The 27,104-nt window shown below is 49.7% G+C and overlaps 2 protein-coding genes across 7 annotated transcripts in view; one reads left to right on the forward strand and one right to left on the reverse strand.

Moving 5' to 3' along the window:
• LOC119399884 (ras GTPase-activating-like protein IQGAP1) overlaps positions 1-5,216 on the forward strand; it is a 38,251-nt gene extending 33,035 nt beyond the window's left edge. The window contains exons 14-15 of the mRNA XM_037666761.2: positions 1,638-1,900; positions 4,530-5,216. Coding sequence (XP_037522689.1) covers positions 1,638-1,900; positions 4,530-4,836 — 570 coding nt within the window. The 3' untranslated portion in view covers positions 4,837-5,216. The remainder of the gene's footprint in view (positions 1-1,637; positions 1,901-4,529) is intronic.
• A 2,551-nt stretch (positions 5,217-7,767) lies between these two features.
• LOC119399885 (meteorin-like protein) overlaps positions 7,768-27,104 on the reverse strand; it is a 109,453-nt gene continuing 90,116 nt past the window's right edge. For all 6 annotated transcript variants that reach the window (XM_049417881.1, XM_049417880.1, XM_049417879.1 and 3 more), the window contains one exon: positions 7,768-10,142. In XM_049417881.1, coding sequence (XP_049273838.1) covers positions 9,829-10,142 — 314 coding nt within the window. In that variant the 3' untranslated portion in view covers positions 7,768-9,828. The remainder of the gene's footprint in view (positions 10,143-27,104) is intronic.

Consider the following 27,104-nt stretch of genomic DNA (forward strand, 5'->3'; position numbering starts at 1 on the left):
CACTCGTAACCAAACTGGCTGCAATAAAAAAAGAACCTTCCGGGCATCAAGAGACGTAATACAATGCTGCTTTTTGGTTTGTTTGATTCATGGAAAAAAGAACCTCTTTGGCGTTGCCATGGGGAACGGCGCGCGTGGTTCAAAGGTTCCGTTTTCACCGAACTGCGCTTCGCCCAGCGCCCTGCTTCGCTCACGCGGTCGCGTCTCAGTGGTAGTTTCGGTATCGCGTACTGCCGCGTGTGTTTAGCGCGCTCGTGAAAGTCGCTCCGACAGAAAGTTCGACAAAATGCCGCATGCATGTGATGTTGCCGGATGCCCGAATGGTGCATGCCGCCAGTGCACGCCGCCGCGCAGTAAATGCGGGCAACGTTGGACACGGCAACAGTGACGTGAGAAAAACCGCTTTCGGGCGGGAGATATGAAGTGCGCTAACGCGATGCGGACCACTGAAACGTGATTTTATTTCAAAATAAGCACTTCCTTGGCACAAAAATAGCATGACGATGTTTCTGGACGGCTATTTCAACAATCCACGTCGATTTAATATTTGCCTTTAGTGTCCCTTTAAAGCATAACGTGCAACAAAAACTGGTTCAGGATCGGCGTCAACAATTCAGTCATTATATAGAGATCAGTACTGACATGTTGCTCGAATCGCGACGTCAAATACCCTTCAGATACGGCCCATATCTCATATATGGGAAACGTCTTCTTTCAAATGGGAACGTTGGCTGACATTTTGTTCAAACTGTTACTCCCCTCCCCTCCCGGGTTCAACCTTATCCACATTACCGGCCATTCGGGAGACTAAATTCTGTTACATGCGGCCCGCTAGCTCAGGCGAATTTGAAACCCCTGCCTTAGAGGGTCGCATGCAAGGCTTCTCAGTATGGGTGGCGGTGGAAATGCCACCCACCGCTCCGACTGACCCCTCTGAAATGCGCGCCTGAGGAACCAACACATAGGGACTGTGCGCGCGCAACACCGGCGAGCCGTGCCCCCCTACACCTGGTTATGTTAAAAGGAGTCTGAACAGGGAGGCCATGCGGTTTCAAAGATCGCAACTTGCAGTGCCAGCGCTAGAACACAAGCGCCCTTGCTTCCGGTCTCTGTGCGTCATTGATGCCAGAAATGCGTGACCGGAACTCTGTTCTCTATGTTCGTGTGTTCACTTGCATCTTCTGTAATAATCAATATTTCACCTATGTATATTTATCTCTGTTTTGTACATGCTGCATTGCCCCCCTTACACAATTCCCCACGAGGGCGCTGTAAGGTACTCATAAATAATAAATAAAAATAAATGAAATGTGGTGTGTGTCGAAAACAGAATGTTTGAAAACTGAAATTATTAAACTTAATATACTGCTCTCCCTCTCATCCCCCTGTGCTCTCAAAATGTCCACCCCTAAAAAATTTCTGACGAGAACTCGTAGGCCGCTCTCACAGAATCTGTTCACACAATGAGCAGATTCTGGCAGTATGCGACCAGCGTGCGTGCTTCATGTTGGAAAGCAACCACTTCTGGCCCCAACGAGTGCAACGCAACTGAGCTAGGGTGGCTGAATGGGCCAGAATTCTAGCCACCCTAACTGAGCCTATACTGATATGAGTTTGTTCTTCCGGTGAACTCGCAGGCCCTGATGAGCAGCATCGCGACGGACATCCTCCAGAAGCGAAACCACCGCGTCAACCGCAAGAGGGAACTGGCCAACCTGGCCGACACGCAGCGCAAGCTGGACGTCAAGACTCGCTACTACGAGGAGACGCTGGACTACTACCAGCGCTACGTGGATGCCTGCCTGGCCAACTTGTCCGCGGGCAAGTCCAGGCGGCAGTCCTTCGGTCCTGGAGGCGCAGGACAGTCGGCCGGAGATGTCCAGCACCTCAAGCCGCTCAAGTAAGCACTCCAGTGACCTCTAGTGGTCGAGTGTCACGTGTGAGACACTGAGGTCAGTGGTGTGAGACCACAGCGTTGATTGCTCGCGAACGCCGATTTGACATTAGTTTTTCAGGCGAAAGCCTTAGGTGCCTCATCAATCGCGAAAATTGACCGGAGTCCCGCGGCGTCGGCACCAACCCGAGTGATGCAAAAGCATCACGTGATGACGTCACATATCAGAATTTGTGATATCACCATGACATCACATGACATCGTAGCTTGGTCGAACGTGGGCCGATCACGGAGGCAGTGCAAAATCAGGTGAGGTGCAGAACAAGGCATCCGATCCTGGACGCAGTGCAAAACCACGTTACGTGCGGTAAGCTTTCGGTGGGTGGCGGGCCGGTATACCCGGTGCACAGCGTCTATAGGGGCCCCACTGAAAGCCGCGTAGCGGCGGCCGTTGGCACCGCAGGCGGGCTTCGTGCCGGAGATGTTTGCTTTCACTGCAATCATGGATGACGTGCGTGCGCGCGATTTGCCGCTTGTGCGCGTCCCAAATAATTACTTCCGCGGTGACAGTGTGCACAAACGAACCGCACTTTATAATAGTGGATATGTGTCCGATTTCATAGCTGTTTGGGACGGCATTGTCACCATACGCGCCAAGTGTTTGCCGCATACTGTGGCCTCCGAGATTCGGTGCGTAATCTTGGAGGCCATGCACAGACGAGCATCAACAAGCTTCACGACGAAGTGGCACTCATCGTAAATACACCGCCTTTTTTATAACGCCCCGACCGCTAATGGCTTCATTTATAGGCGCGTAAACTATCGTTTTGTATGGACACACTAGCTTCGTTTACATGCCGTGTGTGTCTTTTATAGTACATTTTGTGGGAGCGCTGTCGCGCCGGCGAATGGTTTGTGCAGGTGCGGCCACGTGAAATGTCAGCGTTGGTAAAACTTCCAAACCCGCACTACAAACTTGAGAAAACTAGCACGTACTGCGGCAATAATCAAGTCAGTTGAACTAATTGGATCATTTGATTTTCTTGCCGTTCAGAAAATCCTGGTGTTTTTCGTAGCGTACCCGTGGCTCCCATCCTCTATAAAAAATCCATAAGGTTACAGAAATGTGGAAGAAGCAAGCAATTAGTTATGAGTACATATTTGCAATATTCACAGTTTGAAAGAAAATGCTAAGAGTGACCATAAATATTGCTTGTAAACCGCGTGCTTCATTGCAATCATTTTCAAAGGCGATACAAAACTACAATGAAGCAACATCAACATATATTCACACGTTTCATACAAAAAAAAGGCAGCACTAGCTAGCACCACTAGCATGAATAAATTAAAAAAAACTTGAATCGACCCAACGCATTACACAACTCGTGTAAGGTGAATGTGCACTAATGGCAGGTATCAGCGGCTTGAAGTTCGGGCGTTTCCCAATAAATGGCTTCACGTGACGTCATGGACGCAGCTTCTGAAAGGAACTGGGACTCCACGATGGCGCCTTGGGTGACAAACATGTTGCGTCTATGTAAAAACGACGCGGCAGGAACGTAACTGTGCATGAATAATGAAATAACTTGCATGTGATATTTTGATAACACTAATGTGGCATCGCAAACGTCGCGTCCTCACATGCTGGTGCTCCAACATGGCGCTTTCGGTGACGTCAGTGCAAGCCATCTATACCATGAAGCAAGGAGGTTTAAAAATTAAGTCATGTTAAGAGGCATTCAAAACCAGGTTTAATGTCCTATCCAAAGTGTTCAATGCTCACAGGTGCCAGATTGTACAGACAATATGCAGATAGCTGAGCCGAGCGCACAGCGAACATTCTGCACCGAAAACCGCGTGCCAGTGCGATCAAAAGGTAGAGCATGCAGCCGATTCCGTGCAGCCCACGTGTGATGGTAGAAGGCGCCGTTTCCTGCTTTTTAACAAGGAGTCCTTTCTTCAAAGCGTCTAAACGCAACTGCTTCTTCATAGCTTTACTCCGCATTGTCTGGCTTTGCGCTTCGCATCATTCGTTTTTTTTTTTTTTTTTTTTCAAAGAGAGGCATCGCGTCTCACGAGTAACAACGACCTGATGTGCATTGTATAGCTTCCCTAATTTAGACAGGGAGACCATTTTAAATGTGATAGCGTTCACTAAAGGCGCAGCGACGTAAGTGGAGAAACGCGGTATTCGTTCTAACACTGCGGTAAACGAAGCGCGATTGCTTACCTTCTGTGTCGCACAGCAGCAAGATCCACCGCCGCCGTCGCTCTTGCTCGTCAAGCAGCACCGGGAACTTGTAGAAGTGTGTTCCTGGCGAGTTTTTGTACGTGTTCGAGCTGCCGACTACGCAGCAGTTGTTTCTGGACATCGCTGAAGGCTTACGGAAGCTTTAAATTGTGATGCAAGGCCCAACTATCACAGCAACTCGCCTAGACGCTCACGGGAACACCAGGAACAGTGCCACAGTGCTTGCCCGAGCCCATAGACTGTTAATATACAGTATATTAACTCTATGCCCGAGCCCGCCTACGCTTTCGAGCCGTGGCGACAGACGGCGTTGTTGCCGCTTTGCGCTTTAGCCGTGTTAGCTGAGTGCATAAGGGGCCCTGCGATTTCTTTTTTAATTGGCAGGTCCCGGAGCGCCCTCAAGTATTCGGCCTGGAAGCTGCACGAGAAAGGCATCTTGCTCGAGGTCGCCGGACTGGAGGCGAACCAGCTGAAGAACGTCAGCTTCGAGATCGCGCCAACCGATCGCGCCGGCGTGTTCAGCGTGCGTACAAAGTTCCTCGGCGTCAGCACCGACGAGGTCACCCTCGACATCCAGGACCTGCTGCGTCAGCAGTACGAGGGTGTCGCCGTAACCAGCCTCTGCGAGAGGGCTCGCGTCAACAACAACCTGCTGCTCTTCTTCCTCAACAAGAAGTTCTACGGCAAGTAATACGAAGGGAGAGAGCAGTGCTCCGTTTGATGTGCTTGCGGATTGTGTTGATGGGAGATCTTCGGCAAGTTGACCACCTGTGTGTGTGCCTGTGTGGGTGCTGCGAGTAATGCAGAGGGAGATTGCGTGACTACATTCGGTTGATGTGCCTGTGGACGTGTTGATGTGAGATATTCGGCAGAACTACCACTCATGTGTTCCTGTGTGGGCGGTGCTCGTACGTAACTATACCGTGAGCAGGATCGAAGTGCCTGCAGGAGGTTTTGGTGAAAGTGTTCGTGCCTTTAGGAAAGCTAGTCATGGCAGCCTTGAGGATGCGGGGCTCCATTTTGCGGACCACTGGCGGCCTTCCTTGGAACTTCAAAAAAAAAGCACAACCGCCGCGATACGTGATGGACGCTCGACAAAAAGCGGTCCTGGCGTTGTCCTGCCAAGAGTCGCGCCGACAAAGTTTTTGAAATTTGTGTGAAGAAAAGTCGGTGCTAGATGACCACCAGCTTTTCGAAGCGGGAAACGACCCGAAAACAGTTTTTTTTTTTTGGCTGTTGTTGTCCACCTGGTGATGTGCTGGCGCTTTGACCTCCCTGGTGTGCTGTTGGGTGGTATCCGTACAAGACTAGTTGAGCCTTCTTCTCATTTTCTTTTTTTCTGTTTTGTTTTGTTCTGCGAGTCTCTGGCAGTAGTTTGAGTGCAGATTGTGAGATGTCAGGAAAAAAAATATAAGGATAGATGACCGCCAAGACTACAAGCATGACACAGCAGGAAGACATCCGCGGTTTTTTTTTTCTAGATCATTTACGCATTTTCAACTTGCTGAAAGACTGATCTGTGATGTTTGGCCAAACCTCATTGACCAAGTTGAATTGTTTTTCCTAACTACGCCTGCAAGTACTCGGTGATAGTGAAGATCACAGAAATTGCCGTTTTCTTACATTATGGCAGTTCACTCGCAGAGTCTCGTAAACTGTTCTTTTTTCGTTTCGTTTTGTTTCACATGTTCGCTTGATGTATAGTTGTTGAAGCTAAGTAAAAGACCAAAAGTAACGCTCGCTTACCTTTAAATGTTTCCTCAATTGGCTCGCTGCAATGGCTTCCTCGTGTTTCTTGCAGACGCCAGGTCAGCGAACTGGAGTGGTTCTCGGGGCGTTTTGCTGATATTTGTTGTAACTTTTGCGCGCATGCAGCGACACCGTGCGAAAGTGAGCGTTCGCTTCCGCAGAGAAAATGTTCTGTACCTTATAGGGGTACACCATATTTTTTTTTTTTTGGTGTCCAGGAACCTAAACACCAAGATGCATAACCTCATAAACACCCTAAATAATTTAGTACAACAGGCAGTTTCGGTTGCCTTCAGGCAGTTTCGGTTCCGGGGCCTACTGCATTTTGACGTCATGAACCTGAAGGTGATCACGTGGTTGCAGCACACGCGGCGTTTTGACGCTCGTTCAGCCGTGTTCTACGCAGAAACTTGTATTTTCAGCCAGTAGAGGAGCCTATCAAGCGAGCTCGAGCGAATTGCAACGCGATCATCTAGGCCATGGCATCAAGATGCAGGCTGGAAATGAAACTGCTTTTTAAGAAGCTTCTATTTTAGCTTTAAAGACTGTTTTGTGCGTGCGCTTTTATTTAATTTTATAACTTTTTTACGAAGCCAGTGTTTTAGCCTTTTTGACGAGTGCGCCAGCGCACCTGTAATTTCCTCAAATAAAATGTTCTATCCTTTCGGGTCTGTAATCACCAGCGTCCACCGGCTAACGGGCGTCGCAGATCGCTGTGAATTTCGGCCACAAAATAATAGGAACCACACTAGCGCGTGGCGTAATTGCCGTTTAGTGGCAAGCAGTCGGCTGTCGAAAGCATTGCCGCGCAATCGCCAATGTTCTCGACAACGCAGCTCGCCACTAGATGGTGCAGATGGCAACTTCGCCAAGCGCTCTTGTGGTCCCTATAAGTTTGTGGCCGACTGTACTGGTACTCCAACATGACGGCTTTGATGACGCCAAGGCAGCATAATCACGTGGCAGTTAACCTGCTTCAGCGTGATCGACAACGACGCCGCTTTCATGGCATCTGTGCATCTGTAACTAAAAGAACCTTCACGCACTCGCTCGATGCACTGATAAAAATAATGTGACATCACAAAATTCGCGTCCCGTCACGCTGGTGCTCTAGCATGGCGGCTGCAGTGACGTCAGTACAAGCCATCTATACTTTACCTATAATACAAGAGCGGTTTGACCTTGCAAACTGCAACTTCGATCTGGAGAGTTTTGAAGATCTTTGTGCGGATGTTGAGTGTTACACCGCGGACAGCTCGTTCGATAATTTCTGCTCGTTGGCGTATGTGCGACCACGACCTACTGGAACTTTGCACTTGAGTGAATGCCTAAAGACACGGCATCATAAACGCCAATCTACTGCTTTACGCGTTAGTCAATCACTATGCTGAATACTTAACCGCACTGAATGGTTTACTTAGGCCTCTATAGGTTTTCATAAACAGCCACGTATACGCCGGCAATTCGCGACAGAATGCGGGAAGAATGCTATGTATACATGTTATTTATAGAATTCAATATATAGTTTCTGTGCAAATGAATTTCAACTTGCGCAGGAGTATAGGTTCTCCCTGTGCCATGCTCTCACAAGAAAGGTTGCATAACGAGAGTGTAGCCTACGACCGGAAGCTTCGTAACGGAAGTTATGACCCAGAAGTGGGTCGACGGAAGTGACGTCACGAGAAATAGAAAAAGTAGGGTCCACGCATATGCAACACTGCCTTCGTTCAGTGTCAGTCCAATGATCGAATCATGTACCTTTTTTTTTTTTTTACCAACCATCTTCCGCGGAAGCAGTCGTAAGAGCGTTTATAAAGTTGCAGACAGCACACAGTCGCGCACGAAACGTCACGCGTAAAAAATACGACAGTCATTCTGCAACAACACGTACTTTATTCTGGACTATCTACAATATGATACACAGCGCTGTACATCGTCTTCCGTATCTACAAAGGCAACACAAGCAAAACAAGCGTTATCGGGCCAAGTTTTTGTTATATGCAGGCATTATGTTTTGTCTCTGGATAGTTGGAGGTGACAAATGCTTGCTCTTACGTGTGCTATGACGAAAGATCAGGCACCCAATCAGACAAGTTGGACCTGTTAGATCCGATCGAAACAAAATATTAGGTTGGCCCGATTACACGATTCAAACAAAACTGTGCACACGGTTAATCAACACAGTAAGCGACAAGCGTACAATTTTAGAGAGAAGCCAAACACAATCCATTAAGCTTTCCACAAACTACTTCCTTCGTTTCATTTCTAGTACAGCAAAACAATGGGAGATCATCAAAAACGTTGCTAAGCCGCGAAGTTATAATTATAGGCTAAAAAATTGCCACAAAACAAGCAAAAACCAAATATATTTTCCTGTACATCCACGCGTCTGTACATGCCTTTCTAACCTTCGTGTTTTCGCCTCTTGACCTGGTAATATTTACAGCAGAACGTGTATAGTTACTATATTTACACGCTGACATTGCACTTTTGTGTTCACCTGTGCTGCTATTTTCGAAAAAAAAAAGAGCAGGTGAGACCTGGCACTCCGGAACAGTTGACAGTAGCACCTTTGGCACTGATACATCGGTATAGTACGTATGGCAGAAAGTAGTATTGTATTTGCAAAATCAGCTTGACTGTAGAGTAAGCTTAGTAGTGGCGACTTATGCTTTTGTTATGAGCCTATTTGGCGGATAGTTCAGTTCTGCCGATCATCAAATCAAAGCATAGCCTCCTGTATGTTTTTCAACATCTGTGCCGCGTGACCTCCACGATTAGCTCCGGAAGCGCGCTGCCGGAGCTGATCGCGGAGGCCACGTGCACTTTGACGCGAGAAACAATTGTTCACTGAGGGGGGCGCCACCTTCCCAGAATATGGCCTCTGTTTATGGGATATGGCTAGGTCACGTCAAAGCGCAGGAGAAGCCCGAAGCAGTTGTCCGTGCTCTAGCAACAACAAGGGTTGTGACGAGTAATCGAAAAATTCTGGTAGACTTTCGTGGCGCCGCCGCAGTGGATCAGTGGGTACTGTGCAACACGGAGTGTAGACTCCACAGACGTCCGAGGCGCACCGATCACTGAGGCCACGCGCGGAGCGAATGGACAGAGACTGAAAATACTGGAGGCTATGAGCCGAGAAATACAGTACGGAACGGAGAACTGAAGGGCCACACGTTGTACCATTCCTGCAACCATACAGACACAGAACTTCGCCGTTTTGACTTTTTGCCAGTGCTCTTGCAAAACAATATTGTCCTTCCTATATAATGCACGTAAATACATCCAGTATACATAAACTTTCAAACCATCGCAACAATCATGCACGCACTTATGACACGGCTGCACGCAGTTCACTGTCCTGCTTTGTAACGTTCATGGCGAACGGGTGTTCCACAAACCACTAAGCTTCTGGAACAGCAGGCGCCATCTTCTTTCACAGGCTTTCCTCCTCCACGTTTAAAGCCATAAAGGTTTCCACAGCTTCAACCGTTGGAAAAGCCAAAGCCACGTCCAAAATCTTTCGCTCACTTACTATAGTTCACTGTAGTTCACCTTCTGTGGGCTTTGATCAAACGCTTTCGATAGTGTAGGGGTGATATCCGGAAGCCTCAGTTGCGGGCGTTCTTGAAGCAGACGACTTATGTTTTGCGAACGTTCGCGAAAGCAGACGTCACATTCGAAAAGCACACGTCATTTCCGGAAGGCTTTCGTCGTGGACACTGCGGAGCAGACGACACATCCGGACGATACGACATCCGTATCGTTGGAAAGAGGCCTCCGTGATCGGGAGACCGTTGTTTGAAGCAGACGACACCTCCAGTAGCTACCGCCACAGGCGCTCGGTCCGGCTAGTCGAGTAGCTTGCAATGTGGCGTCAGATAGACAGTGACGAAGCACTTCATCGGTTCCTTTTGGCACGATCCGCTACTCATCAGAGCAGGGTGCACATGCTGGTCCCGTCTCTGGTGGCACGGTCCCGAAGCTTCCTCCAGTACTGCAGTCTGGGCGCGCAGCGCATCGTGGGCTTTCCCAGCATGCGCACGCCGATGAACAAGAAGTGGCCGCGCCCGGCGCGGGTGCCGCACTTCAGGGGGCGCTGCAGCATGGCCGCCATTTTCCTGTCGCTGCCGGGGAGGAAGGCGGGCTCCTCAATGGAGTCCCTGTGGACGCGTGATGCGGACACCATTATCTCGGTGACGTCACGCCGATGCATGTGCCTCAGGGAAGCCACCACTCCTTCCGCAACTGCACATAAGAAAAAAGAAACGAGAAACTCCAGTTAGTGATTTAAATGCATAGCGTACAAAGTGAAAGCTAACAGGCTTAGCTTTCCTTAACTATACTTCGCTGCGTATATGTTCAGCGCCGTACGTGCGTTACACTGCGCATACGTAAAACTCGACAGCGATGTCCACGAAACCGGCCCACTACTGCGATTATACCGGCGTACACTCCAGCGGTGCCAAACAATTAAGACACAATACACTGTACACATATTACACGGAGTGGTCTTGTCATATGCAAAAACGGGCTAAGCACCACACGCAAGCAAACACACAATTAACAGGTAGGTCAATCTAATATACTTCCCTGTATTCGCTTGTGCTGCTTGCGTGCATTCGGTTGTCAACCTTGCATGCGTTCACAAACTCCTCGTAGAAGCGGTAGAAGAGGCTGAATATTACGACCTTTGGTTAGTTTTCTTGACGCATGTCCAACGGAGCAACGACAGTGTACAACGAACAAAGGATATCAACATCACGAAGCAATATTTTAAAGAAAATACGGGGGCGAGAGGGGGCTAGTGAAACCAAACACGTCCGTACCCGATGCTTAGCCGCTGTATATAGCTCAATAAAAAGTTTACCTTCGAAAGACTCTTTAGAGCACGTTCGAGCGGCCACAAAAGAGCTTTAATCATCGAACCGCGGGCCAGGCTGGATTTCGTCGACACCCAAAAGACCGCTTCGCTGCCCCCGTCAACAATGAACCGCGCGAACGAACCACTTCGTCACGTATTTTTCGTTGTCGGGAAAAAAGCGGACGACCTCACGACCAACGTTTCACGTGGGTCCTTTTTATAGCCGCTCGGATATATCTCTATTGTGGATATGCAAAGCAGCCCGGCAGGCCGAACCACTAGATGTCACACTCTGCCGTCCTTCCCTATCGGGCATTGTGCGAGTCGCGCCCCCTAGGTATACCTTCCAGAAAAAGAAGACGAGCCGCGGACCTTCCAAGACAGCCACGAGAGTTCAATCTACAATAGCCCGTGAAGATGAAGAAGAGGATCTCCGGAAAGTGAAAGGCGTGCATCCACCTTCATCGTCACCGTCAGCACGAAAAGAAGGGCGCGTCAAGCCGTAGCCGAGTACGTGCAAAGAGGAAGAAGAAGAAAACGGAACGGCGGCGTGTCCCGAATGGCTAGGCCTTCTCCTTCAAAGGCAATGCGGCGGCTCGAGCGCTAATCCGACCAGCCGTATTCTGTCAACAGACATTTTCGGTCCAGCGGCGTTTGCACTGCGATTCGAGTGTGTCTTCTGTCCCCCCGGTTTTTTTTTTTTTCTAAATGCTTCGCGCCACAGCCTTGACAGAGAAGAAGGAAGCCCGCTCTGCTTCCATTGTGTGGCCAACTGCCACCACCAGGGGCAGAGTGGATAGGAAGGGGGCGCCATGACTGGGGAGAGTGGAAAATGTAACAGCGTGAAAAGATCGTGTCTCCTAGCTTCTATGCCCGCAACAGAGCGTTGCTTCTTGACCCCACACCTTGGGCGACTTGGATGGCTCTCTGCTGGACAACGCGGGGGCCAGTTGAACATCGCTACTCCCCCGTACACTACCTCCCCTCTCCGCCAGACGGCGCCTCTGTACCCTGACCTGCGGTCTTTTCATGGTTCGGACCCTTAATCCCTGCCGGACCGTGCGCGCTTCATGGTCTATTCCTCACGGACCATAAGACGTGGGCTCGTTGGGGCACGTACCAACCCCCCCCCCCCTTTTCCTTTCTATACATGCATATATCTAGGAAGCCTACCCCCTCACCCTCCTTTTTATATGTACTATACCTAGGAAGATTGGGATGGAGGAACACACTTTCTAGCTGCTGAGCCTGGCAACAATGGTTCTTCTGGGTTTTCGGCTAAATAGCAGAGTTTCTTACCGGTTTTCGTGGGCGCCGAACCTATCTGACGTCTCTGGTTGCACCCTCCGTCACCATTTACGGGAAACGCGTTTTATTCTTTAGTTCATTCATATAGCTGGCGATTTTGGGTCTTCTTTCGGAAGGTCCGCACATTATAGTAGCAACACCAAAACACCGCGCCAGTCGTTTGAAAAACTGGAGCAACATCGCCGCTGCAAAGGCGGGAAAAGATGTCGCGTCTCTGCACGGGTCAGCGAACACAACCCAACGCTCGAGCAAGCCAGTTTTTGTTGCCCGGGAGGTTTCTATTTTCAATGCGAGATTCGAGTTTAGGCCGTACGACGTACCCTTCCTCCCTCCTCCATCTCGTGAATGGGTAAAGCAGGTGGGCGGTTAGTATAAAGGGCCTCTAAATCATAAAGGAGGGATTTAGTGAACGCGGAGGGCGAGTAAAAAGGCATTCCGCAGACGCATGTCTGGACGTGTTTTCTATAAGGGGATTTCCACGAGCTATATTATAGTCTTGTCGCCTGCCTCGATATTTTCCTCGATACCTCTTCGTGTCGTCTGCTACACGCTGCTATGACTGAACAAAGGTGGCATTAAAGTACAGTGGAAACTCGCTAAATTAGGTCGCGTCCTGACACGAAATAAGATTCGTTACATTCCATATTCATTAACAAACTGATATCTATTACATTGCAATAGCGGCAACGCATATCTATTTTCTTCGCTATATCCGAAATGTCATTATGTACAAGTTCGCTGTTTCGAAATTCGTTGACTCTGTGGTGGTTTTAGGTTAGGGGTGAAACCATGCACACTGGGCCTCAATAGCGGCGACACATTATCTATTTTATTCGCTGTATCCGAAATTTCATTATATATGAGTTCACCGTATCGAGGTTCCTAGGCTTTCTGGTGGTTTCAGGTTAGGGGTGAAACCATGCACACTGGGCCTCAACAGCGGTGACACAATAACTTCCTTCGCTATATGAGAAATTTCCTTATATCCGAATTCGCCATGTCTATATTTATATGCTGTGGTGGTTTCAGGTTCGGGGAAACCGTTCTTCGGAAACTTCTTCGGAAACCGTGGACACCAGGCGTAAATTTAATTCTGCGTTTCGCCCATCAGGAAAAAGTGTGTGCATGTGTGGGGAAAGGGGGAGGGGGCCGCGCGACATAAATTCGTTGTTGCGAGAAGCATGGTGAGATGGCGAGGGCGAAAACAGGCTGCCAAAACAAGAAGGCCGCCACCTTGTGTTCGCGTAAACATTGTGCAACTCTCCTGACACGTATTCCTGAGTACGCGTTCCATTTCTTCGGGTTAGCTCGATATATGTACCCCTATGTTGCGCCAGACACGAATTCTTCGAGTAACCTATTGGTACAGTTGTACTTGCGAAGCCGGAGGATCGTACGCGCCAACAATCGGAGGGCCAAGCACACACACGTGACAGGGCCTATAATTTTTCAAAGTATTTCTTCCAAGTCATCGACACGCCAGCCGTGCTCCATTTATTTTTCGCTTCGAAGGTTGTTGTACGGTTGGCCATGAATGCGGGGCCGTTCATTCCAAACACCAGTTCCTCCAAAATGACAAACCCGGAATAAGAACAGCAACAAAAAACGCACCGAAGTTGCGGGGACTACTCCCGGGCCGCATATATAGTGGTTCCATAATGACGGCGCGGGTTTTGAAGACGCCGCCCCAAAGAAAAACGCCCTTTTTCTTCTTCCTTGAGCATTGGTGCGCGAGCAGACGAACCCTCCAACAGGTCTCGGGCATTGTTGCTTGAGCGTACGCCCGTCTGCCCACCCGAGCAGACGGACTCGTTCGTTGCCGAGCAGACGAAAAACAGACACACAAAACCTCTAGCAGACGACGCCGGCTGTGTATGCATGCAGGCCGGTCCTCGGCGGCGGCGGCGGGGCGGCGGTTCACCGCTAGGCGGCGCCCCTTTCCGAGCAAGCTTTTTATTTCCTTTAGCCGCGCGTTATTTGCAGTCCAGCGACGAGAGAAATGGAGGGGGGTTCGAATCTGTCTCCAAAGTTGCTCCGAAGAACCCGGCTGTGCCTTGTCCCCCCTACCACATCACCGTTTTTTGGTCCTTTTGTGTGGACTCGCGCCAAAGCGCGCTCTCGTACGTGATGGGAGGGCAAAGCTGCGTGACGTCTGTCGGCCATGTTTCGCTCTTTCTTTTTCCTTTTAGTGTTTGTTCACGAGGGCGTAAGATGGTGTGCGCGTCGCCGCTATTTGCTGTTGACGATAGCGACGGGGATTTTGGGCGGAGGCACAGTTTTTCGCAGCGCGCGCGCACAGGCGTACGGCCTGTACTTTACGACTGAGTGTGTGTGTGTGTGTTCTCTACCTTGGAGTGCAAGCGACAACGCCCTTTTGCACTGCGGCATCGTACATGCGCGCATTTCTTCGGGGAATGTCGTGAGCGGGACACGCCTCAGGATATGAAGGTAGTCGAGAGAGAGGAGGGGCGTCACAGCGAGCGAAGGAAACGAACGCAAGAGTGTAATGATCCAAATAAGTACAACTTCAGAAGGGCGCGAAACCCTTGGCGGTTGCTTTCGCTGCTTTTTGCCGTTGATGGGGGCACCGGTATAGATAACACCGTGGCGGAAACGTGCTTCGAGCGGAGGAGCTAAGTGAAAGGCAAACAGTTGTACGATATGCGACGGCGCTCTTGAAGCCCCCAGAAAAGGGAGGCATGGTGAATGAGAAGGTGTGCATTGTCCGCCTTGAGAAAGAGAGCTTACGTGAGCTCAGAACTGACACTCGATCGCCGCGTCTCGTAGAACCCTGTGTTCCACAACTTCGAACTTCGATCGGCGGTCTGTTTGAGGCACTTCACCAGTGTTCATAGAACTTTTTGTTTCGCAGCGTGTTTCCATCTGTTGACTCTCATTGTTCAGCATCCATAATGCCACACAGGACAGCGGGAATGGCGTCTACTGCTGATGCGTACTGCGAGACGTACGATCATGTGCTTGTTGATAAAATGCATCAAAAAAAGGCAAAAAAAAAGAACTCACTGCCGCAGTGAATGGGCAACCTCATAGGCGTGCGCACAGGGGGGGGGGGGCAGGGGGGGCGTCCGCCCCCCCCCTAATCATCCAAGAGGGGGGGCGCAAAATCTGCCCCATACATGGACTTAGTAGGGAGGGGGGGGGGCGGTGCGATGAACCTTCGCCCCCCCTAATGGGGAACCCTGCTCACGCCTATGGGCAACCTGCTGTCGTGACAGGCTGCAGCGAAAGCTGAGTAAACTTACACCGTACGGACGTTCGAATACCTTTCCGTTCTATACCTCGCTTTACTGTCTCCCAGACACAAGTGTAGTCATATATCAAGCGTGTACTTTGGAAGGCGAATTGACCAAGGGCTCGTTTTTCTTTGTTATGTACAACCTAATGAAGCCAAGATACAATGAAGGCGTAGGGGCATTATTTGTAGTATTTGACTGTAATGGGGTAATTATAGTTACTACGTAGAACGTGATCCCCATAGACCACGTAACACGTGATCTTGTTCATGAGCTCGCAGCTGACCAATAATCCCCCGCATACTACCTGCAAGGCATCTAGTCTGCTAGAACGAGACCCTCGCCATGAATGAACGAAAGAAGGGGAAATTTAAGCCAACTCCGGCGATTTTTCGAGGTCGATGGATCTCAATGAAATTCGCTGGGTACGTTCCTTTGCACGTTTCCGTCATTTATGCCAAATTACAGGCTTGAGAAATGCGCATTGTTTGCAAATGAATTTTAAAGATTGTCTGCAAACGCCCTCCTGGCTTCCCACAATTATTAGCAACATTGCGTCTGTGAAGTCAGTATTGGGAAGGCGGCGGAAGTGACGCAGCCGAGGGCACCGCTAACTTCGGCGCTTCGGCCGCTACAGCGAGCGTCTGCTGTGCACAAGGCGACAGACAGCGTTGGTTTGGCTGGCGCTTCGTTGGTATTCCCGGCTGTCACAGTTTTCATACTCCGCTCCGGCGTGACCGGCATGCCTTGCACGACTTCCGGTTCGTTCGTAACAACGTCTACGTCATGCGTAGAAAGTACGCTCGGTTGGGTTTCGGTTTCGGTGTAGCGCTTTTTTGCTTATTTAAAATTATTCTCCAATTTGCCGAGTATTTCTGCTATCGTGCCCGTAACAGGAGCGTCTCAGGAACATAAAAGCATCATTACTTTGACATGGCCAAAAAATCGCCGGAGTTGGCCTTTAAGGGCTCGTTTTTCGTTGCTAGACGCAACATTAATTAGAACAGACAAGAAAGCCAAGGAAATTATAGCGGGCATTCCTTGCATGTTTTAACTAATACTTTACAGTATATAGGATACGAAAGTGGGTAGAGTCCGGAGTGGGCCTACACTTGGTACAGCTGATGTCGCAGCGTGGTAGACACTGTTGCACACGTCGTACCCGACGTGGGATATAGGGTCGCACCATATGGCGAGAGCTGCCTCACTGTGCGACCGGGGTGATGATGAGCACGCACCTTATCGTTTTCTGCGAACCGTATGCGCGATGTACGCAAGCTGGGCTTTCCGCTGCGTAAGCTGGCTGGCACGCAGCGTGCAATCTGCGGGCCTGCCCAGCCCGTACCCACGTACGGGTACCGCTCGTTGCATAAGCACCGAGCAAGCGGACAAATTAAGGGCGTGTCGCCGCGGGTTCGCGTGGACTCCGTCATCGCGTTTCGGTCGGTTGCGCGCGCGCTCCAGAGCTCCTGGAATCTCTTTGTCTTTAGTCACCGCGGCTGGGATCGAGCTACACGAAGTGCCGGCGCGCAGGGTGTGCCTTGCCCTTGTGGATGGCACTAGCGATATTTAATAAAACCAAAATATATTTAATCAATTCGCGGAGGAAAGCAAACGGTATTTCACGGCAGCACCTAGACTTCCTGGCTTACCCGGAGTATGCATAAAAAACCCGCCAAATCGCAACGATCGCGAATTTCCCTCCAGCAGATGCAGAATGCGTGGGTCGCTAAAGAAAGCATACGCCCTTCGAGCAGTAAAGTGTATGACATGGGTTCCAGTCATTGGCAGCCGGGGGGGGGGGGGGGGGGGTGTTCAGCCATTTTCCTACCACGAAATTTTTGAATACTGCATGTGTGTACGTACAAATAGAAACGCACGCGCGAGCATACAAAAAGGGTGGTTGAACCCTACCGGAAAAATATTCCTCGCCACGCACCATGTTCCCAGTATAAAAGACAAAATGTCTAATACTTATTCACGAAGGTTTGATGGCAGGAGTGTTTGTACTTTGACGGGTATAAAGCAGAAGCTGCACGATTTTCGGAAGACACCCCTATCGAAATAAAGCGCTATTCGGTACGAAGATTTCGACAAGCGTTCTGCAGAACGAAAGGAAAAATTCGCAGAAACACATGTTCTCACTATAAGAATACCGCGACGGAATTCAAACAGAAAATCGATCAGCTCCAGTCGCCAAGAACCACAGAGAAGAAGAACTGCTTTGGGACATTGTGAATATCGGTTTACATTAAAAAAGAAAAAGACGGCAGAAAGCTTCAGTACGCCCGTTTGTACTGGTCGAACAAATATACCTTCGAAATTGTCGCGCTTTGAAATATTGCGCCGAAAAGCGTCGATTAGTTACTGGTGAAGAAAACCAACGCTATCGTCAGTTTCCCGGAGTCCACTATGCCAATATAAAGCTAAAGTTCCGAATTCTTGATCACCCCTACTGACCAAGCAGTGGTACAGATCCTGAAAGCTGACTTTCCACTCTTTTATGAACACTCGCAAAACAAACATCCTTGTAGTCCTATAGGCACTACCGTGACTTTCCTGGTCATCTACGCATCCCGCTGAGCGCCAACCACAGAGGATTCCAGTTAAAAAAAAAACAAAACAAAAGGTGAACGCATGAAAAGGTCTGCACGCGTTTACATGACAGCAAACATGGCACGGAACAGAACCGGCGTGACTTGCGAGTATGCATGAAAAGGAGAAAGAAAGAGAGAAAGAGAAAAGTAATACGTCCCTGCTGCCAGCCAGCATCATTTCCTTTCCGCCGTGGTGGGTTCCTTACGGGCGTACCGTGCTTACCATCTGGACTGGCGAGATTTCGTGCCTACGCTTACATGATCACCCGCCCAAAAGTTCTCTCCTTTTTCTCCTCAGTGGATTTAGTATAACTTCGCGAAGCAACCAAGCCTCTCGTCCTGGGGCGTTCCCTCTTCATTTCCGCACCGTCGGATACGAGGCGCGCGCGTGCGCACGAGAAGACGACTACATGCATGCATCCTCTTTAAACGACCACCACCACCGCTTGCTTAAAAGGAGCAGACAAAGAAACGCGCGCGCACAGAGGAAGAACCAACCATCCACCTCGCCACCTGCGGCGCGATTCGTGACGTTTCGAAAGTCGCGTTGCCGGCTGACCCTTGATCTCAACCCAACCCCCCTCCCTAAACTCCACAAGCCGCGCCACGTGACCTCCGGCACACCGACCGCTAGCTCCATCGCCGACTCCACAAACTCAACCCAACCCGCAAACGAAGGAAGGAAAGCCGAGGGCCGACGCCAGTCTGGCTGCAACTCAGCCTTCGCCCCGTGCAATCTTTTATATTTCTCTTCCTTGCCTCGCTCGCACTTAGGCCTAATCTGGCCCCGAACCGGTTTCCGACCTGGCAACGCTGGACAGCGGGCGGGCACGCGTCGTCGTCTGCTGGCGTCGTCTCTTTCCGCAGCGCGGCTTTTCTCTCTCGTCTGCATACATCTTGTTCCGTCGTCGTCTGCTCAGCGAGTGGTCTTCCTTTTTTGCATTTCGCCGTTCGTTTTTTATTGCGTTTCGTCTGCTGTTCGTGCACGCGCACACACGTATGTAGCGCCGATACTAGTCGGCAGGCGGCGCCGCGATGTTTTTCGCTCGGGATCTTTCGGAGCTGCTCTTCTCTGGACGGTGCACCGATTTGCATTGGGGCGTGTAGTAAGATGGGTTGCTAGGTCTTGCGAAAGAGGAATGGGGGGGGGGGGGGGGGGTGGCTTTTGTGTGGGCCGAAGAGTGTGGTGCGGCTTTGGCGGGACACTTAAACGCCACTCATGATGCGGCTTCGCGTCGGTCAGCTGTGCCGCCGCCAGAGGTCAGCACCCTCGCATTTAGCGAGGAGGCCGGCGAAAGGGGGGAGTGCAATCAGGCACGCGCGCGTTCGAGCCATCTTGAGCCGAGCGGAGCCGACACGGCGCGCGCCGCGCGGATCGTGATCGGGGAACGAGATTTCCCGCGATCCTCGTCCACAAACCACCGCCACCACCGCCAAGCGCGCCAGCGTCGGTCACCTGTTTCGCGTGCCCGGCCGCACCTGTTGTGGCGGCCAGAAAGGTCGCACGCTTTTTTAGCAGGTGGGCGGGCAGAGGAGAACAGAGCCGGCGGTGCGATATGGCCTTGCGCTTATGATAGTGCTTCGCTTGAGATTTATGGATTCTGCATTGGAAGGTACGGAGCGAGCAATTTTAAAGGTTCGCCGGAGGAATTCATCCGCTGGTTGCGTCGGCGGTGCTACGCGGTCGTTACATATAAGCGAAAGAGAGCTAAGCCTACTCCTGCAACTCACCACGACTCGTCCCAGAGTTTGCAACATCGGAGTGCATGGCTCGGTGACAATAGAAAGCAATGGCAGATGCTGTGACGCTGCACTGTTAAAAAGATGCGCTGGTCAATTAAAAACGCTCGTTCACTACGGCAATCACGTCTGAGACGAAGTACTTTTAATAATTCGGTTTATCGGGATCTGCGTTCTGGAGCTTGGAGGCGCATAGCGATCGAGACTGGTTGGAAACCGCAGAGGACGGGTCGCCAGAGCCGGCCACGAACAGGCGTCGACTACAGAAAACTCTTTTACGACTGTCATGCCGGCTTTCATTTGTCGAACCTCACACGTTTCAATTTTGGCGAGCGAGTGCAAACTCACCCGCTAAGCTTCGTCAACATTGCGAACAATACTTCTGTTGCGCAGTTTTCGCTAACAGTGCCGTTAACAAGGTTTCGTTGAAGTACTATCGACGTGTTACTGGCTTCTGTTGAGTGCATAGTTCACGATCTCACCTTCCAACTGACACCGCTATCTTCCATTAAGTGCTATTGACGTGTCATTGGTTCAAATAAAGTGTCACTTTCCACATGTCTCTCGTGACATACCTTAATGGAACAAGCCTTATAAACCCAACAGGTAATGAAAGCCAGGAAGGTATCGGCGACGTTATTTGTAGTCCTTTAATTAACTGTAGTGGTTATGGCATAAATTCAAATAAATTAAAGTGGATGAAAAGACAACTTGCCGCCGGCATAGGAACCGAACCTGCAACCTTCGCGAGAACAAAAGAAAACGAGCCCTTGATACAATTCTCCTTCTTTCGCGCTTAATGGAACAAAGTGCACTAATGAAGACACTGAACGCAACGCAATGACTCTGTAGATTTCAAAAGATCAGCAAGCTAGGACGTACGCTTTGTTTCGTGGCAACTCACGCACTCATATATTCAACTCATGTTCACGGTGACCGCATTTCGCGAGCGCCACTTCGCTGGAAGTCCACTATCACCACCGGCCAACGCCCGTGCCACAGAAACACGAAAGCAAAAAAAAAAAAAAAAAAGTCGAGGACACGCTCGCAGGACTGCTGCGTTTCACGAACGCGATAGTATATAGTGTTCGGCCAAGGTCGAACGGAAGGAAAAGGACAACGGCAGGGTCACATGCATTCCACGAACGCATACCAGAACAGCGAGGAGGGTCGCGCGGTTTTTTAAACAACACGGGTGTGCTCTTACGCATGTACAAGCTTCTGCTGCCGCATGGTGTATAATAATGAAACAAGAGAACCCTGGGCTCTCAAAAAGATACACAGAGCTCGGAGTGGTTTGAAGAACGAGTCGACGGGTACTGTGGGAAAGGACTTGCGGACTACGTCGCATGTAGTATGTATACAGCAGCGGATAATTGTAGCGGCATCGCGAGAGAAGAGCATACCAGAGTCTTGTAGCTTATGTCAACTCCACGCGTCACACAAGCGATGTGCTATTGTACCAAAGCGTACATCAGACAAATGACAAAGAAAAAAAAAGTTATGTATACACACAAAGCAAACGAATCACAGAAGCCAGTGATGTGCGCTCTGAGAAGTATTAGAGAGTGAGAGAGAAACATGATCAGGAGGTGTGGGAACATGTTGCGCGTACTAGAAGACTACACAGACGCGGCGTGTTGCCTGCGCAGTGGCTGTGGGTGTCTTGTTTCGGTTATGCGCTTCTGTACACCAGCTCGGCGCATGCGCGTTTTGATATCTGGAGAGAGGGGCCATGGGAAGATGAAGTCGACGACGATCCCAAAAACTGAACCGCATTTCTCCACTCTTTGTTCCTTCACCCCCCCCCCTCTCCCTCGCCCACCGCCTCATCTTTCGGCCTCTTCTTCGAACGAAGAAGAGGCCAAATACAATTTAACTCTAAAGTGGACCACGCCTCTGTTTAACGATCGCCGACTGAGTACCAGAGACACGTCGTTGAAGATGTGTGCAAACGCGTGCGTGACGGCTTGCGGTCGTTGCACACATATAGTGCAAGCACAGTGTGAAAACTTGCAGTGCTGTTGAAGGGACATTGCTGGAATGGAGACGATAGCCAGAGTAGTGTCAATCTGGACGACGGTAAAATTATGCGGCGATGGCGCTTTTAAACCAATCAGCGAGATCTTATGCGCGGGCGTATACGTTAAAAAAAGTCCAACCTTAGCAAATCACGACGCCGCACGCAGATTCGGACGTTTGCACTGATATGGTAGCGGTTCATATAGGACTCCTGGACAAATGACGAGGGGACAGTAGGGCTACCTATTGCTCCTGTCTGACAATCATTTACCATTGACCTAAGGGCATTCATGCTATAGTTAGTCTGTAGTCTGTTTCTGTAGCTGTACTCCGTTCCTTCTTGGTTAATGACCTTTTGTCTCGTCGTAACGGTCAGTTAAAAGCTGGCCTCTTGACTACATAAGCACCATGAATGTAAAACAAAGCCTGCACAAAGCACCAGCCATGCACTCGCTTTTGAGCTCGCTTTTGACGAGCCTTCCGCTTAGATACGCTATTTCTAAAGTGTCTGTCACTGTTGCAAGGGTGATTTTGGGTACATTAAAGCGCAAAAATAGACATTCACATAGAACTTGAGACACAGTACATTCCACGTGAACGTCTATTCTAGCGCTATAATCTTCCCGAAAGCTATGCACCATCTCGCCGAATATCAAGTTTTGGTAAACAAGGGTGAAAGCATACCGGAGCCTTGGATCGCGTATTTCCAAACAGCCTATTTGATTTAATTACTGTGATCGAGCCATCGCTTTGAACTCGCTATTCAAACGGGCACGGACCGTTGCGAAATGGGCTCAGGCAAAGAAATACAAAACAAAGAACGGTCCTAGGCTCCCACCAGCTCACACGGTTCTAATGAGACGACAGTCCCAAGAAACCAAACGTCCGGCACACGCACAGACAAACACACGCACAGCGAAATTTTACGGAAGTACGGCGCCGAAACACAAACACTCCACGCAATCTCCCGCTTGCCTCCGCTAGACGACGCCGCAGTCGCACGGCGCTCGTTATTACGCAAGACGTTTCGGAGCTCGCCCAGGGCTTACAAGAGACTGGAGGAGTGGGAGTGAAGAGAGATTCGTGGTTGACTTTGTGCGGCTCGGTTCTCACGAACAAAAAACCGCGGCTAAGCCCCACGCTCCGTGGTTGTTCCAAGAAAAGGGAGATGGCAAGTGGAGGGGGCGCTCCGGTCGCAAGGAGCGTGCGTACGCGGCTGGCTACGCGAGAGCCGCGGGAGTGGAGTGTATCGAGTGTACACACGACTCGCAAGAGTGTACGCACGCTCGCATTGTGACCCTGAGTGAATGTATACACACATTTCACGGAGCGACCCACATAAGAAGTATGCTCGCAATTATAAACGCTCGCTAGACGTGCCATGCCTGTGACGTTGAAGTAGGAAGTGACGCTGAAGTAAGAAGCTGACGTTGAAGTAAGCGTAATAGTAATTGTTGGGGTTTTACGTCCCAGAACGACGCTATGATTATGAGGGACGCCGTAGTTGAGGGCTCCGGAAATTTCTATCACCTGGGGTTCTTTAATTTGCGCCTAAATCTAAGCACACGAGCCTCTAGCAGAGGAGCCTCAAACACGCGGCCCGCACATGAGTGGCTTTGTCCCCATGATTTTTTTTAAAATCTTCCTAATAGGTATGTCCGTAAGCTACTTAGATATGACTAGTCTCAAGCATTTCTTTCGTGAGGCACACCATGCGGTCACCGTGTGCTGAAACATAACCGTGGATCAAAAACTGTATATTTCAGAATCGGCGTACAGATTTTAGTCATCTTAGAAATCGGTATCGATAGGTTTCTCGAATCCAGACGCCAAATGATATGGGAAAGGCCTTCTTTCAAATGCCAATGTTGGCTGACATCTCGTTCAAGCTTTACTTTACGCAACAGGAGAATGTGCCACAACTCCAATCATGAGAGTTGGACCGGTCACGTAAGATTACGATTTGGCGCGGTAATTAGTGAACGTGATTTAAAAAATGACCTAGTGTACACCCCCCCCCCCCCCCCAAGATCGCGAAAAAGCTTGAAAGCCCACTGTCACAAGTGACCTATAAACCCGTAGTGCCAATATGCACCACCGTAAAGTTCTGCCGCGATGGAGTCATCGAACCAATCAGCGAGACCTTATGTAACGGTACCCCTCTGACGCATTTGCTCAAACCTCAATCGGTAACTGCAATGGCGCTCGCGCCATGTGCCAAACGTCAAGCAGCAAGCAACTGCAACAGCAGATGGACGTTACAAACATTGCCAGACGTGACGGTACAACGGGTAATGTATTCCAGAGTCGTCGACCGACAAGCGAAAGCCACAAGTGCGTGAAAACACGGGGCTCGGTTTTTGTTGTTGTCCAGAGCAGACGAAAAACTCCCGACGAAAGCAGACGACGCGGTTTCAGTCGAACAGAAACAATATGGCTTCTCAGATTTCCCGCCTTCGTCGGGCAACGCCATATCTTCCCACGCGCGCGCGCGACTGTTCCCACCAGCCTTTAGAGAAAGAAAGGGGGGGGGGAGTCGCCGATAATGTTGCGCGTGCATGCAACATGGCGATGGAAGAAGGTCACAACGCAAGACTTCTTGTTCCTTTTTTTATGTTGTTGTTGTCGACTGGCCCCGCCAACAGACACTTTGTGTCCCCTTCTCGGACCCAAAAATGCGCGGTAAACCACGGAGAGGGGACGCTTTTCTTGGGGGCTGCGTCGCATCTGTCCACGGGGTGGCCCTGTTGCAGATAACCCGCGTTCGTCTCGTATCCAGCAATCTTGCTTTTTTTTTTCTTTTTTTTTCCCTCTACCACCCACCCCTGACACTGCCTTGAGAGAGAGAGGTAGAGATTTGAGATTTTTGCCCCCCCTGTATCACAGCGAACCTGCTGCCTGCCGTGTCCCTTTTAACTCTTCGAGAAGCTACTCCCACACCCGCAAGGGGGCGAAAAATGAGGCTTGCGTCTTATTTTTAGCCCCTGGCCAAGCCAACCCACGAGCCTTTAGGCCGCTGTTAGCGCCGCCATACCGAGACGCCGGTGGTTCGCAGTGCCCGACCGCTTGATGACGCTTATGCTTCGAGTTGTGTGTATTTGTACTGCAGTACACAGCATTTCTCTATATACTTTTTATATACACTGGCGCCCTCTGGAGACAACGGAGCGCGCTAACCAGCAGGAGCGTGAGACCGCGAGCGCGAACACAGGGTGCAGACCCATAAGCCTGCACTCCCTCACTTTTTTATATATTTGCATCGCATTCACAGAGACATGAATCTCGGCGTGCGATGGAAAGAGGGAGCAAGCATCTCCGTGACGATGCGCCTGCCAGCGTTTCTTAATCACTTCTTTTTTTTTTGTCTCTCTTTTCTGTTTGCGATTTTGTACCGCCATAGCTTATCATCGCGCTCACGCAAGTTTCAAGTGCGCCCTTCTCCTCGTCCCCTAAGTACTGCAACTTTTCTGTGTTCGTACTTCATCGTCTGCTTCGCGCGCGTGTCGCCGTCTGCTTCTTGTTCTGTGTGTCGTCTGCTCAACGTCTCACCCTCTCCCAATGCGTGTCTCTGCTCTCGCCCTCTTTTTCTCATCAGAATCTGAAAAGAGACACTGTGGGAAATGCAGACACCGACCGCGCGGTGGCGCGGCATGCGGGGAAGTTTCTTTGAGACGTCGTAAACAAGACATCGCGAACCGCGCTCGCGGGTCTTTAGCCCCGCAGACCTCTATCTCTTTACGCTTCGCGTTGTTGCCGTTGATGTGTATTTTTGTTTGCTACTTTTACTTTTATCTTATTCAAACTGCGCGGGGGTGGCAGGGGTGGTCGTAACCTTGTCTCCGCGAGAAATCTCGTTAAAAGGCAGACGAAGAAAACTTAATGCGCGAGGTGTCGTCTGCTATGCGCTCATGCCACAGCAGTCGACCGCTCCTTTAACGAGCGCTGTGGTCCTCGCGAAAGTCAAGCACTTTGTGGAATGACAGTAAAGACGAACACTAAAGCTCGGGTCGATGAATACGGGGTCATCTAACATATACATTACGACCTTTCGGGTAAAGACATTGCAGCGAAGACAGTCGACGCCTTGGAAAATGGACACCTCACGATACTTCTCACGATACTTTCACTTGAAGCGGGCGTGGCACAGGGTATGCGTCCACGAAGTCAGTGCTGCGAGTCCAACCAGCTTTAATGTTTTTTTATCGTTATTTAGTTCGGTTCACTCGTTTTTTTTCTTGCCTTGATTTTATACTGTTGATGATTTCGTCAGCATTTGCCGAGCCTTGTCTCTAGTGCAATAAAATGTCTAATTTATATATAGTTTCTTTTTAATGCTTTTTTCGAGCGCTAAGCTTGTAACACGCTGTTCATCGCTGTTTTTCTCATTCTTGTAGCATTTGTAAATTAATGCAATGTATGTACCGACAGTTCAATTCGACTGATGTGCTCCCCTACTTGAACGGTGTTCTTTTGCATATGTGTATTACCTTGTAACATTCCGTTTATTATTGTTCTCATTTTGTAGCGTTGTGCAATTAAGGCGGAGAGCATATGTACTGTCCAGTTTAATTCAAAATATGTATGCGCCTACCCTAAATTGCTTCTTTTGATTATGTATTTTACCCCCTTTCCTGCAACAGCCTCAAATGTGAGGCTAGCAGTATGTTCAAATAAATAAATAAATCAAAAGTCGGTCAGCAACTCTTTACACAAGAGGGTGTTTTGGAATGAAGTGACATTTTTGACATTCAGTCCACAAGAAGCGAAATATATAAGCCCCTGCCTACTGGTCATCGGCCTAGCAGACGGCAACCTACAGCTGCGGGCAGCATTCAGTTCAGTTGGTTGCCTTAAAGCTTAAAGACCCCTTCCTTGGGGAACATTATGCACTAGGGTTGGAGGTTTTTATTTAGGTTAACAATAAGCAGTTGAAGACTGTTTTAGTATTGCATGTGTAATTTAGCATGTAAGTCTGTTTGTGATTTCTTTCTATTTTCTTTCTGGCTTTTGGTCTGTAAAAAAAAAAGGAATATGGCCTATTGCAACAAGTGGATGTTCTTACATTAAGTCCCGATTCCGAGCAGACGAAAAACATTCCCTATTTAGTAGCAGACGACGCGAACGGACGACACAAGCAGACTACTCAAGCAGAGAGCTCAAGCAGACGGTTCATACTTTCGATGACCTGATCGGCTTATTGCCTGTGACATATGATTACACGGAAGTACCAAGTGTGGTAGCTCTGTTGCTAGTTTCTATCTTACCATAGAGAAAAGTGTATATGCTTCCTGCTTTCTAAGTCCGTGAATAAAGCCGTTGTTGTAAACGCAAGGTGAACCTGGACAACTTGCATGAACAACGCATTGGATGTATAGTTTCTGGTTTGTTGGCGCTCGAATCGATGCCGATAGTATAACGCCTCGTG

This window comes from Rhipicephalus sanguineus, chromosome 7, assembly GCF_013339695.2.
Source record: "Rhipicephalus sanguineus isolate Rsan-2018 chromosome 7, BIME_Rsan_1.4, whole genome shotgun sequence".
Taxonomy (NCBI): domain Eukaryota; kingdom Metazoa; phylum Arthropoda; class Arachnida; order Ixodida; family Ixodidae; genus Rhipicephalus; species Rhipicephalus sanguineus.